The sequence below is a fragment of the Rattus rattus genome, chromosome 1, assembly GCF_011064425.1.
Source record: "Rattus rattus isolate New Zealand chromosome 1, Rrattus_CSIRO_v1, whole genome shotgun sequence".
Taxonomy (NCBI): Eukaryota; Metazoa; Chordata; class Mammalia; order Rodentia; family Muridae; genus Rattus; species Rattus rattus.
In genome coordinates, this window is record NC_046154.1 from 157,361,227 (window position 1) to 157,375,596 (window position 14,370).

The 14,370-nt window shown below is 44.1% G+C and overlaps 2 protein-coding genes across 4 annotated transcripts in view; both read left to right on the top strand.

The window, feature by feature from the left end:
• The window catches only part of LOC116906684 (zinc finger protein 878-like), a 33,945-nt gene extending 29,889 nt beyond the window's left edge, over positions 1-4,056 (top strand). For all 3 annotated transcript variants that reach the window (XM_032909493.1, XM_032909485.1, XM_032909479.1), the window contains exon 4: positions 1,659-4,056. In XM_032909493.1, the coding sequence (XP_032765384.1) occupies positions 1,659-3,438 (1,780 nt within the window). In that variant the 3' untranslated portion in view covers positions 3,439-4,056. The remainder of the gene's footprint in view (positions 1-1,658) is intronic.
• Positions 4,057-4,178: 122 nt separating this feature from the next.
• LOC116906847 (nuclear transport factor 2-like) lies at positions 4,179-5,903 on the top strand. Its single transcript, XM_032909745.1, has one exon. The coding sequence runs from the start codon at positions 5,283-5,285 to the stop codon at positions 5,661-5,663; it is 381 nt and encodes a 126-aa protein (XP_032765636.1). The 5' UTR covers positions 4,179-5,282; the 3' UTR covers positions 5,664-5,903.
• The last annotated feature ends 8,467 nt before the right edge of the window (positions 5,904-14,370 follow it).

Genomic DNA, 14,370 nt, shown 5'->3' on the forward strand with positions numbered 1-14,370 from the left:
CTTAGAAAAGAGCTTTTTTTTTAAAGAAGTAAAAGATACATTTGATACTAAGCATCAAATCGATTTCATCTCAAGAAAAATTCCCTCCAAAAGTTGTGTTTCACACATCCACGTTTCCATTTTCAATGTGGAGAACAGCTTGACTATGATGATGTCACATGTGATGTGTTATCTTGGTTCACATATACAAACTTTATGCCATACAAAATGTCTTAGTTTGGATTTGTATTGCTGTGCTCAAGACCATGACCCAGAGCAGCATGAGGTGGACAAGGTGGATTTCATGTTGTAGTTAGCAGTCCATGATCAAGAGAAGTCAGGGCACGAACTCAAGAGGAACCTGTAGGCATGAACTGACCACGGGCCATGAGGAATGATGTTTACCGTCTTGCTCCTGCTGGCTTGCTCAGTTTGCTTTCTTATACACTCCTTGACCACCTGCCCATGAATGGCACTGGTCACTGTGGGCTGGACCCTTTCATGTGAATCATCCATCAAGAAAATCTCCATAGGTTTCCCTACAAGCCAAAATGGTACCGCAGTTACTCAGTTGAAGTTCCTTCATATGACTCTAGGTTTTGTCAAGCTGACAAAATACCTGAGACTCAACCTTCCCTTATGTAGACAGAGGGAAGGGATTATTTGTCTAGCATGTCCTGGTCACGGACCATCAGTAAGAGAAGCCAAAACAGGAACTCAGTACAGTCAGGGCTGAGAGACAGGAACTGAGACTGAGCCATGGAGGAAAGTGCTTACTGACTTGCTGTTCAGGGCTTCCTCAGCCTGCTTTCTTGTACAATCAGAACCACCTGGTGCTTCGGGGGTGACACCACCCACAGTTGCCTGGTCCCTCCCACACTGATTGGTAACAAAAATGCCCCCACAGATTTGCCTGGAGAGGATCTAATGCAGACGTTTTCTAGTCTAAGATTCCCCTTTTCAGATGATTCTACATTGTATCAAGTTGACAGAAAACTGTACAGGATACACCTCATCATTTCATAATGGTAACAAAGGAAGCAAACTGTTGCCTTAGTCAGTAATAGTGCTGGCCTTGCAATAACAATGGCCTGAGTTCAGTTCTCGAAACCCACATAAAACAGGACCTAGCTATAATCCCAGCACTTCTCAGAGAAAGCCTGCTTCATTGACATGGAAGGAAACAGTACATCTGAAAGTTGTCCTAAGCACCTCCCATGCACCACAGTATACGTGTGCGCTCACAAACACAGTAAATGAACACATTTTTTAAACTTAATGTTGAATTGATTTATCCACAAGCCATGGGGACATTTTGCAAATGAAATGAAAATAGAATTTCCTTATCTACTAGGACTAATTGTTGTTATTTCATAGACATGCAAGTATTTAAAAAACGAAGATGATTTTGATCGATACAATAACATATCAAATTGATACATCCATAATGTTCCGTAAGGATGGATTGAAATTTGTGTTGACATGCTATGTGAATATTTAATGTTCTGGAGAAGATATACCCCACCATCTTTGAATGTCATTGTTTCTATTTTAGCTGTTCTCAGTGGCCTTGGAAAGCATGCAGTCCACATGTGATCCATGTAACATGACACATTTCTCTGTTCAGTCATTGGTGAGCACCGTTATTAGTCATGAAGTCCTCTTCATTTGTTTTGCAGCAGCCAACTGGTGGAAAAGTTCAATGAAGATAAGGAAAGTCATCAGTGTGCAGAAATCGTCAGCTACAATCCGGGGCAGTCTGTGAACCTGAATTCTTGTCCAGGACTTGCCCTATGTGAAGAAGGTAAAATTGGTCATTCATCTCTGGGTGTGCCGCTGAACCATCCGGTAGGACACAAACCTAATGACGGCCAGGAACATGGACAGACACTGTATAAAGCTCAGGAGTTTGGGAACAGCTCCATTTCTCCTCAGTCCCTGCAGATACATAAAAGCACTCACACCAGAGAGAAACCTTCCAAAAATAAGGACCATAAAGGAGATCTTTCTTGCCTCAGATCAGATCAAAGGTCTGAAGAACACGACCACCGTGCACAGAAGTCTTATGTGTGCAAGGAGTGTGGGAAAGACTTCACCGATCCTAGTTCTTTACACAGACATGAAAAGACTCACAGTGCAAAAAAGCCCTATGTGTGTGAACGGTGTGGGAAAGGCTTTGCTCGATTAGTTTACCTTTCAAAACATAAGATGAATCCAACTTGTGAGACGGCTTTTGTGTGCACTCACTGTGGGAAAACTTTCAGTACTTCTGCTACCCTTCGGAGACATACAAAAATTCACAGTGGTGTGAAACCCTATGTATGTAAGCAGTGTGGGAAGGCCTTCCCCGTTTCCCGTTACCTTAAAACACACGAACTAACTCATACCCGCGAAAAATCTTACGTATGTAAGCAGTGTGGGAGCGCCTTTCCATTTTGGAGTCAGTGTCAGAAACATAAAATAACTCACAGTGGTGTGAATCCCTATGTCTGTAAGCAGTGTGGGAAAGGTTTTCCTTACTTCACCTCCCTACAGTCACACGAGAGGATTCACACTGGTGAGAAGCCTTATGTGTGTCAGCACTGTGGGAAAAGCTTTGCTCATTTTGGTAACCATAAAAGACATGAAAGAATCCATGCCAGTGAGAGACCCTACGTTTGCAAGCAATGTGGGAAAACTTTCAATGACTACGGTTCCTTTCAGTTCCACAATAAAATGCACACCGGAGAGAAACCCTACCAATGTAAGCAGTGTGGGAAGGATTTAGCTTCTTTGTCCTCCCTTCAGAGCCACGAAAGAAATCACTGTGGAGAGAAACCCTATGCGTGTTTGCAGTGCGGGAAAGCCTTCAGTTTTAAGAGCTCTCTTCGAAAGCATAAAATAATGCACAGTGAGGAAAAACCCTTCGTATGCAAGCAGTGTGGCAAAGCCTTTCGCCATTTTTATTTGCTTCGAGTGCATGAACGAGTCCACAGCAGCGAGAGGCCGTACCAGTGCAAGCATTGTGACAAAGCCTTTCATTTTTCTTATTATCTTAAAAAACATGAACGAATCCACAGCAGTGAGAGACCGTATCAGTGTGAGCAGTGTGGCAAAACCTTTTGTTATTCTAGTTATCTTAAAAAACATGAGAAACGAATCCACAGCGGTGACAGACCCCATCAGTGTAATCAATGTGGGAAAGCCTTTCAATCTTCTGATCAGGTTAGAAAGCATGAGCGTGTCCACACTAAAGTCAGACCCCATAAGTGTAAGATGTGTGGGAAAGTCTCTATATTTCCTGGTCAACTTCATGCTTGTGACAGACCTTATTTATGTAAGCAATGTGGGAAAGAATTTCTGTCTCCATATCGCTTGCGAAGACACGTGCTAACTCATAGCAGAACAAAGAAGGGTGTGTGTAATAATGTGAAAAAGTCTCTCACAGAAATCAAACCAAAGGAGAGCAAAACAGATTAGGTTGCAAAGTGGGAATATGGCAAACAAGTCATACTGGAGAAAAGCTACTCTTTCGAATCAATGTGGCTTTTAGAGTTAAAAGTTCCCTTCAGATACATGGAAGCAGCCCTCTGGAGAAAAGCTGCAAGCAATGTGATAAAGTCTTCTGAGTTCTTTTCATTGTGGAGATGTGAAATAGCTCACACTGGAGAGAAATCCTTATACACGCTCTGTGGAAAGCCTTTAGTTCTTAAGAGACCCTCATTTGACATTGTAGTAGTCACTGTGGAGAGAAACCCTTCATACATGTGTGGTGGTTGAATAAGAATGTCCCCCATAGGCTCATATATTTGAATGCTTAGTCACCAGAAAGTGGAGCTGTTTGAAAGGATTAGAAGGATTGGAAGTTATCACCCTGTTGGATTAGAAGTAACCTTCTTGGAGGAATTGTGCCATTAGGGGTAGGCTTTGGGAATTCAAGAGCCCACTCCAGATCCACTCTCTCACCCTCTCTCTTTCTGTGCCTGTGGATTAGTATAGCTCTCAGCTACTGCTCAAGCACCATGTTCCTAGCCATGGTGACAGTGGACTAAATCTCGGAAACTATAAGCAGCCCCCATTAAATGCTTCTTCATATAAGACTTGCCTTTTTCATGGTGTCAGAGGTGGTTTAAATAGGAATGGTACCATATTTGAGTGCTTGATCATTCAGGAATGGTGCTACTTAACAAGGATTAGTAGGCGTGGCCTTATTGGACGTAGGTGTGGCCTCATTGGAGGAAGTGTCACTGGGGGTGGGCTTTAGGGTTTCAAATGCTCAAGCGTGTTTCTCTTTTCCTGTTGCCTATGGATCCAGATGTAGAAATCTGAAGCTACTTCTCCAGCACCATGTCTACCTACCTGCATGTTGCCAGGCTTCTGCTCATGAAAACAGTAGACTAAGTTTCTGCCCTGTAGACAAGCCCCATTTAAATGTTTTCCTTTGTAACAGTTGCTGTAGTCATGGTGTGTCTTCACAGCAGTAGAACACGGAATAAGTCAGTGTCTCTTCACCAACATAGAACAGTGACTAGGAGATATAGGGAATCTTACTGCAAAGCTTTCGGTCATCCCAGGATTGTTTATAGACACTATAGAGAACTCACTGTAAAGTAGCCTTGAGTACAGAATTTGTGAAGTCTCCATGATCATTTTAGTAACTCTTTAAAAAAATGTATCATTCATGAGTGGTAGTGGCTCACATATATAATCCAAGTACGTGGGAGGCAGACACAGGCAGCTATCTGTGAGTTCAAAGCCAACCTGGTCTGCAGAACTTGTTCAAGGACAGCCAAGGTTACACAAAGAAACCCTGTGTCAATACATACATACATACATACATACATACATACATACATACATACTCATGGCATTGGAAAATACGTGAGAAGATTTCTTGATTCAACTGAAAAATTAAGAAATAGCAGCGTTTGGGAAACTTGATAAAAAGAGATACTTGATTTTAATCTGACAGTCTCACCCACTGAGTCTGTTTGCTACCTCCAGTGATCAGTCCTTCCCAGGGCTGGGACTGGCTGTGAATATCACTTACCAGCTATGGTGGTACAGGCATGTGATCCTACTTGGGAAGCTCGAGAGAAGGATTCCAACTTTCAGAGCTGTCTGGACGTATTGAGTTCCTGGTCTTCCCAGGGAACCTGGGTTTCCCTTTGGGGGATTTTACCTTGTTAATGGTAGAATTTAATAAGTGAGCCCAGAAGAAATCTCAAGGACTATGTAATAAAGTTTGAGTGAGGACCGCACTGGGTTGCCGCCGCCGCCATCTTGCCAGCCCCAAAGGTCTCAGTAAGGTGGGTGACTCCAGAATGGGAGACAAGCCAACTTGGGAGCAGATTGGATCCAGCTTTATTCAGCATTACTATCAGTTTGATAACGACAGAACCCAACTAGGCGCAATTTACATTGATGCGTCATGCCCTACGTGGGAAGGACAGCAATTCCAGGGCAAAGCTGCCATTGTGGAGAAGCTATCTAGCCTTCCGCTCCAGAAAATTCAGCATAGCATCACGATGCAGGACCATCAGCCTACACCAGATAGCTGCATCATCAGCATGGTTGTAGGCCAGCTCAAGGCTGATGAAGATCCCATCATGGGTTTCCACCAGATGTTTCTATTACAGAACATCAACGATGCTTGGGTTTGCACCAATGACATGTTCAGGCTTGCCCTGCACAACTCCGGCTGACCTCCTCCTGCCCAGATAGTCACGCTGTTTCCTCCTCCCTCTGCCCAATCCTATCTCCTCCAGATGCTCCAAATATCATACACAAAGGAGCGGGGCCAAGGTGGGAGTGGGCGCAGTGCGCATCTGTCACCACGGTATTGTGCATGATGTTGGGATGCTAGACAGTTGACAGGAAAAGTTGGTGTTGTACCAGCGCATGCCTTGGAAAGACTTAAGTAATGCAAAGATTGTTGGTTTTTGGTTTTGTTTTCTTTTGTTTTGTTTTTTAATCTACTGACAAGTTGCTCTAGTAACCCAAAGAAGTGAAGAAGAAAGCAGTTGCCTCACCAACCTCCCAGATATCGATTTGTTCAGATGTTTCAATGCCCCATGATACAATAAAACCACAAAAACTAAAAAAAAAAAAGTTTGAGTGAAAAGCAATATCCCAGGCAAGCTATAGGTCTTGGGGGCTGCCTGAGGAAATGTGTCTACTAGTGTTTCCTCTGACTCCTTCTCCCACCCCACCCCACCCTTTTTTTTTCAGAGCAAGCAGCTGTCAATTGGACATAACTTTTTGGTACATTTAAACTTTCAAATGTAGCCAGGAGGGTGGTTCGTAGCTTCTTAGTATAACAGGGCCCCAGACCTTAGCATTACTGACTCCATGATGGAAGTGCGATCGGGGCTGTGAAACTCAGCACTTAGACAGCACCACTTAGTAAAATAAAAACAAAGACCTGATCCATCAAAGTCCATATAGTTGGGAAGTCTCAAAATGTGCTGATCTTGCTTTTTGGCTCCTGTAGTTCTGTTTCTGGCTAACTGTTCTTGTTCAGTGAAGTATGTCAAACCAGAACATGGATTTTCTTTTTTGGGGGGTGGGGGGGCACTTAAAAGCTCATCCTGGGGAAAGGCTCAGGATTATACTGGAGTCCTGAGCTCCCAGTGTAGCCACCAAGAGACTAATAAAGACTTTCTGTATTTAAACCAGTGTCCAAGTAGTCGTCTCTGGGAACTATCCCGCAACACGTGCATTTAAAATTTCAAGTGCAGCTGGGAGTGGCAGTTCACGACTATGTTCTTGGCACTGTGAATGAAGGAGCAGGAGGGTTTCACATTCAAGGCCAGTCCTTGGTACACAGTGAGGTCATGCATGATGAGGAAGGACTATGTAGGGGGACACTTTTTAGAAAGGTTTTATTATATTTTAAGCTTATGCACATGTGTCGTGTGTGTGTGTGTGTGTGTGTGTGTGTGTGTGTGTGTGTGTACATGTCCGATGGTGCTTGAGGAGCCCAGAGTGCTGGAGACCCTGGAGCTGGAGTTGTGTGCAGTTGTAAGTTTCCCAACCTAGGTGCTAGGAATGAAATCCAGTTCTCTGAAAGAGCAGTTTGCTGTTCAGCAATCTCTCCAGCCCTTACCTTACATGTTTGTCTGATTTTGTTGATGCTTGTCCCCCTAGCATAGCGGTAGCCATTTTGCTCCATGCCTGCCAGCTATTTCATGTTGTTGCTGTAATATCCCTGCCAGTCATTGGCACAGAGAAATAACTTGACTGAGAGCAATGACCACATACCCTGTTGTCGTGTTCTGTACGTTTGAGGTGTGTTAATCTTAAAAATCCCGCAACTATGAGCTTCAGGTAGGACCCATTTAAATTAAAGGTCAATATGAACTGTTACGTGTAAAATGGCTTGAGTCAGGGCTGACCACTGGGCAGCACTTCCATCATTAGTGTATGAGTTCAGTGTGGTTTCCGTGGTTTTAGCCTTTATAAGCTGGCCCTCATGTCCAGCTCACAGCTCTGAGCTGTTGTCCTGGTCAATCTGTCTTGGGGTTTGCATTCAACAAACCATCCCTGTTTAACTGAGATCGGTGTTCAAGTGGTTTGTGGGATGTTGGACCCCAACATCTCCTAAGTAGGTTTGTACAGCACACAAACTTGGAGTCCAGGTCTTTTCCTCCGTGTGTTGCATTTGAAACTCACCATGACGTATGTGTCAAGACTCCTTTCTTTCGATGGCTGAGTGGGAGTGAATGGTATGCCCCTCCTAAAGCAGAACCGAGACATCACGTTAATGAACATAGTATGTCAATTCGTTTATTAAGATCCTGGTTTTCTTTTGTCCATGTGCTGTAGTTTTCACCACAGAACCTCTACAGATTCTGTTTTATATTCGTACCTACAAGTTCATATTACTTTAATAACTGATTCTTTAACAGATATTTTTACCCATTGTTAGTCATTTAACTTGGCAGACCTTGGTTTACATTTCCATTACTTTTATTTATGTGTGCACGCTCTGTGTGTGTGTGTGTGTGTGTGTGTGTGTGTGTGTGTGTGTGTGTGTGTGTGTACATGTATGCATGTGTGCTAGAATCACTGAGTGGCTAATCTGTCCACTAGGGCTAGGCTGATGAATGGAGGTGCTGTGCTGTTGAAGCCCCCATTCTCAGGTCAGGTCTTTGCAGTACAATCACCCAAGTCCAGACAACAACTCTGCCCTTGGGAAAACTGCAGTGCTGTGGGATGAAGAGAAGTGCCCAAGTCATGCTAGGGTCAGTTTTCACACATCACATATGTGGAGTCCCACCACATCCCATGAATGACACGAAACAGTTTCTTTTAAATATAGGCAATATAATATTTTTGTATAATAATAATTATACAAAATCAGATAGATATATGATTTAAAGTGCTTTTTATGCTTTTCTACAGAAAAAAGGGGACAAGGAGCTGCACTACCTTTCTCTCCTTGGATCCCATCTGCTCTGAGCCCTCTCGGCCTCCTCTATATGTCTCTCCTTCTCTACTTACCTCCATATCCAACCAAGCCTCAGCTACGCTCTTCCAGCTGGACTGTTGGTCACTGGAATTTAATTTGGGAAATCAGCTTGTATCAGTCAAGATTCTCCAGAGTCACAGAACTTGGGGGGAAAATGCACACACACACACACACACACACACACACACACACATCTTATTGAAAGGACTTACAGTCTGCAGACCCATTTATCCGACAGTGGGCAGCTGTGAATGGAAAGTCCAAGAGTCTGGTAGCTGCTCAGGCCCAAGGCTGGGTATCTCAGCTGCTCTTCTGTATGCTCCAATGCCAGTGAAACAGTGGATGTGCTGGCCAGGTGAGAGCAAGCAGGCAAAGAACAAACAACCCCTCCTTCTCCCATGTCCTTCTATGGGCTTCCAGCAGAAGGTGTGCTCCACAGTACAGGTGAGCCTTCCTGGCTCCAGATCTGAATTAAGGGCCTGTGTCATCCCGCTTCAAGATCCAGATCAGAAACCTGTGCCTTCCAGCCTCAGGATCATGGTGTGCCCTCCATTCTGTCACTATAATGACTGGAAGAGGAATCACGAAGTCAAGAGTGTAACAATGTAAGTATGAAAAGCATATACATAGAGAGATGTTGTCTCAAACTCAAGCTAAAACCAACCTCTGAAGGCCTAGGCAATTGCTGCCTTTCTAACCGGCCATTTTATGCTGTTCCTAATATCACATTTCAGATGCTGTGACTATTGTTACAAGGAAACTCGCTCATGTGCTGTTGCTAGGAAACCTCCTCATGCCTGAATTGAGCACATATTCTGTTAGGTTCTGTGCTTTGGTGTTCTTGGAAACCAATCACAATCGAAGTCAGATAGAACTGCTTTGTACAGTTAATCACAAGAAGCTTCATCCCAAACCAACTGCCGGGCAGCACTTCCCACAGCTGTGTACGAGCTTTCATGGCTTTGCTTTTTTTTTAATTATTTATTTTTTATATGAGTGCTCTATCTGCATGTACACCTGCAGGCCAGAAGAAGGTACTGGATCCCATTACAGATGGCTGTGAGCCACCATGTGGTTGCTGGGACTTGAACTCAGGACCTCTGGAAGAGCAGTCAGTGCTCCTAACCGCTGAGCCATCTCTCCAGCCCCATGGCTTTTGATTTTAAAAGCTGTCCCTGGGATGGATCCCAACATAATGCCAGACTTCCATTTTGAGTAGGGAGTTGAATAAAGTTTATATTCCCAAAACCTCCCTGGGAACTGACATCCTACCTGGCAGAAAAGAGTCAACTATGTGTATAACTGACATCCTGGTTAGCAAGCTAAGACGTGAATGTTAGGGAAGGCAAGTTCCCTGCCACGGTTGAATAAACCAACCAACAGGGACAAGACAAACATACAACAAAGACATGTTCCTGGAGGCAAAGTTTAGAACAGAGGCAGAAGGAACACCCATTCAGAGCCTGCCCCACATGTGGCCCATACATATACAGCCACCAAACTAGATAAGATGGATGAAGCAGGGGCTGGGGATTTAGCTCAGTGGGAGAGCGCTTACCTAGGAAGAGCAAGGCCCTGGGTTCGGTCCCCAGCTCCGAAAAAAAAAACAAAAAAAAAAAAAAAAAAGATGGATGAAGCAAAGAAGTGCAGGCTGACAGAAACCGGATGTAGATCTCTCCTGAGAGACACAGCCAGAATACAGCAAATACATAGGTGAATGCCAGCAGCAAACCACTGAAGTGAGAATGGGACCCCCGTTGAAGGAATCTTAGAAAGGACTGAAAGAGCTTGAAGGGGCTTGAGACCCCATATGAACAACAATGCCAACCAACCAGAGCTTCCAGGGACTAAGCCACTATCCAAAGACTATACATGGACTGATCCTGGGCTCCAACCTCATAGGTAGCAAGGAATAACCTAGTAGGAGCACCGGGGGAAGGGGCCGCCCTTGGTCCTGCCAAGGCGGGACCCCCAGTGATGATTGGGGGGAGGGTGGTAAGGGGGGGATGGGGAGGGGAACACCCATATAGAAGGGGAGAGGGAGGGGTTGGGTGATGTTGGCCTGGAAACCGTGAAAGAGAATAACAATCGAAATGTAAATAAGAAATATCCAAGTTAATAAAGATGAAGAAAAAAAAATGTTCCTAAGGAAGCCACTCCCTATCTCTAAATCCTGATTGGTGGAATACCTTGGCACAGACGTTTCTGGATTTTAGGTTTAAAAGCACTTTTAGGGGTTGGGGATTTAGCTCAGTGGTAGAGTGCTTGCCTAGCAAGCGCAAGGCCCTGGGTTCGGTCCCCAGCTCCGGAAAAAAAAAAAAAAGAAAAGAAAAAAGAAAAAGCATTTTAGGATCCTGGTTCAATGTTGCAGTCAGGTCCTGAGTCTGTGGCCCTGATAAATCAATCCTAGGGCAAATGATCAATAAATGATCCCTGTCTGACTGAGATCAGTGTTTATGTGGTTTGTGGGGTCAACTCTTGGGGCCCAACATAACCATCAAACAACAACCAGCAAGAGAGAGGGGGTGTCATTAGTATAGGAAATGGCTTTTGTTTTGTTTTGCTTTGTTTTTCAAGACAGAGTTTGTCTGTGTAGCCCTGGCTATCCTAGAACTCTTTCTGTAGCTCAGGCTGGCTTTGAACTCAGGGATCTGCCTGTCTCTGCCTCCTGGGTGCTGGGATTCAAGTTGTTCACTACCATATCTGGCTCAATTGGAAACTTCTTAAGAAAGGGAGGCATAGAACATAGTAACATGGCAGGGGTCAGGGCCAGGGTAGGAAGATTGGAGGGCATTGACCAAAACAAAATAAACCCGGGAAAACCACATAGAAACCTACTTTGCTGTAAGTCAATTAAAAAGTAGAAGTTTAAAAAAAAATTATAGAGAAAATCAGGACATGACGGCACACACCTTTAATCCCTGCACTCAAGGGGCAGAAGCAAGAGGCTCTCTGAGTTCAAGGCCAGAGAGGAAGAGACAGAGAGAAGGAGAGGGGGAGTTAGCTCCAGGCTATCCAGGGTTACACGGAGAGACCCTTTATCTTGAAAAGCCAAATAAATGAGATAGATAGACAAATGTATAGATGAAATATCGGAGAAGATATGAAAGAGACACATGGGTAAGTAAGCTGCTCCTAAAAAGGCTTGGGTATTAAACAAAACGCCTATTACCAACCAAGGCCTCCCAACCTCAGTTACGCACAGGTTCATTTTAGTCTCACTTTTCTTTCAGATCCTCTAAATGAGTCACTTTCTAGCCGTGTTTTGTGCTTAGGTATACTTCTTACTAAATGGCAGTTGACTCTCTCTCTCTCTAAAAGAAAACCAGTTCAGGGGTTGGGGATTTAGCTCAGTGGTAGAGCGCTTGCCTAGGAAGCGCAAAGGCCCTGGGTTCGATCCCCAGCTCCGAAAAAAAAAAAAAAAAAAAAAAAAAAGAAAACCAGTTCAGACCCTTGCCACTGTTCTTCCTGATGACACCACACACCACAGACGCACCGCGTGGGGAGAGCCAGCCGTCCACTTTTCGAGAGCTGTCCTCCATATGCTAAAGATGCTATGCAGGCTGCGGGCATCGAAGGGACAAGAGTGGTCTTACCTGGTTATGAACTCGGAAAACTCCAATACAAGCCTGCCATGAAGATATGCCCACTGGTGAAACAGTGGCAACTTATGCTATGGTAGCCAATACTCTCCCATGGAATGAAGACCTTTTCCACAGAAGGGAATTAATCCAGTAAAAGAAAATGAAAACAAAACCAAAAGCCATGACCTATGGCAGAGGAGGTCCTAGGGAGTATAGAATGATAATAGCCAAATACCTGCAGGCTAACAAGCCTTCTAATATCTATTTATACCCGCGGAAAAATGCTGCGTTTAGTCTTAACCCAAGAAGCTGCCCTTGAGCCCAAGAAGTTTGCAGTGACCTGCAGTCAACACAGAGACCCATGGCTCTAGGTGCCAAGAGTAAATGACAGTCGATGGCTGGCTCATAAATGGGACAACCTATACTACCTCGATAAGACTCTGGGGACTGCCCAGAGGGTGTAGAAACAGTGTAAGACAGAATAAAGGGAAAACCGCACAGTGATCTATTCTGGGCATGACAAAGACACGGCCATCACGATCTCACAGTAGTTGTAGTTCACTGCTCGGTGTCCGCCCCATACACAACTGGGCCTGTACCAGTTCAGCATGGATTATGGTGGGACACATTGGACCACGTCCCATTATGTTGACATTATTGGCTCCTGGTGAGTCTTTAGGGGAGACGCAGGCATTGTTTTCATTAGTGGAGCCACAGGCTCCAATGAATAAAATCCTAAAGGTAGTCGGTTCCAAGAAAATCACCCAAATGAGAGGAACTTGTTAAGAGGCAGAGGGATTGGAAATGGTAGGTGAGAGATAGGGGGTGGGAATGAAAGTCACCCAAAAGCATCATAAATGTGTATTCTGGTTACCTTGCATGTCAACTTGGCACAAAACAGACTGGCCTGAGGTGCCCACCTTTAATCCCAGCCCTTGGAAGGGACAGGTAGATGTTTGTGAGTTTGAGTCCAGCCTGGTCTACATAGCAAGTCCCAGGATAGCCACAGCTACGTTAAAGAAAAACCCTGCTGCAAAATTTAAAAAGAACCCTGACACCAGTACGTATGCATACGTATTTAAGCCTATCATCTGATTAGAGGGGAAGGTTAACATTCGTTATTGTAAAGGTCAATGGAAAATCATTCAAAATGGAAGACACATTGACAAGTAGAAGAAAACACCAAAGCCATCAAAGAGAAAAATAAGCAAACACATCAAAGCACAGGTTTAGGTCAATACAGAATGGAAAGTAGCTTTAGGGCTGGGGCAAATGCAGGACTCCATGGGTTAAGGGAATTTTTCTTTGCAAGCAGGAGCCTCAATCCCTAATACCTGCGTAAAAGGTGGGGTTTCACCACAAGCTTGCTTTGCTCCTCAGAGCTACAGTAAGTATAGATAAACACTCGGTAGATCTCAGCATCCTCCTGACTGCCAGCCCGCCTCCAGGCTAAGACCCTGACTTAAGGGAGAACTGAGTATGCTAGAGCAAGAAGACATGGTCACAAGCCACTGACACACACACCACACACAATTTAAAGGTGTTCTTTATTCACGAAAAATAACGAGTTGGCCATTCACAAGGAATAGGTAGATGGATCTTTGGGAGGTCAAGGCTAGCCTTGTCTATACAACACATTTTAGGTTATCCAATGCTACACACACAATGAGAGCTTAAATCAGAAACAAATCGAAACAAAGCCCGACACCAACAAAAGCGAAAAGAATGAGATCACACATAAGAACACCAGACTCCGCCCCATTAAACCAGTAGATTGATCTCAATATTCATAAATAATTCAATGGCCCATCACAGTGACAGAACAAAATGCTACGAATGAGTATTTGCATACTTGAAGACAAATAGGCTGTTAAATAAAACACAAAATCAAAAGATAAAACTACCTCATATGGGTTGGGGAGTTAGCTCAGTGGTAGAGCGCTTGCCTATCAAGCGCAAGGCCCTGGGTTCAGTTCCCAGCTCCGAAAAAAAAGAAAAAAGAAAAAAAAAAAGAAAAAAAAACTACCTCATATATAAAAACATCATTCACTGACTTTTATAGTAGTTCTTCTGCAATCTTTATAACATTCATTCACTATACTTTCCTTTTTTTCCTATGATTTTAAGCTGAAGGTTTCACTTTCCACATCACCTAACTGGATCAGTGTGCTAACTTTCTACAATAAAAATTAGAAATCCGGACATCAGCGATGGACCTTAAAAAGTTACTAACTGGGCTGGAGAGATGGCTCAGGGGTTAAGAGCACTGACTGTTCTTCCAGAGGTCCTGAGTTCAGTTCCCAGCAACCACATGGTGGCTCACAGCCATCTGTAATGGGATCCGATGCCCTCCCC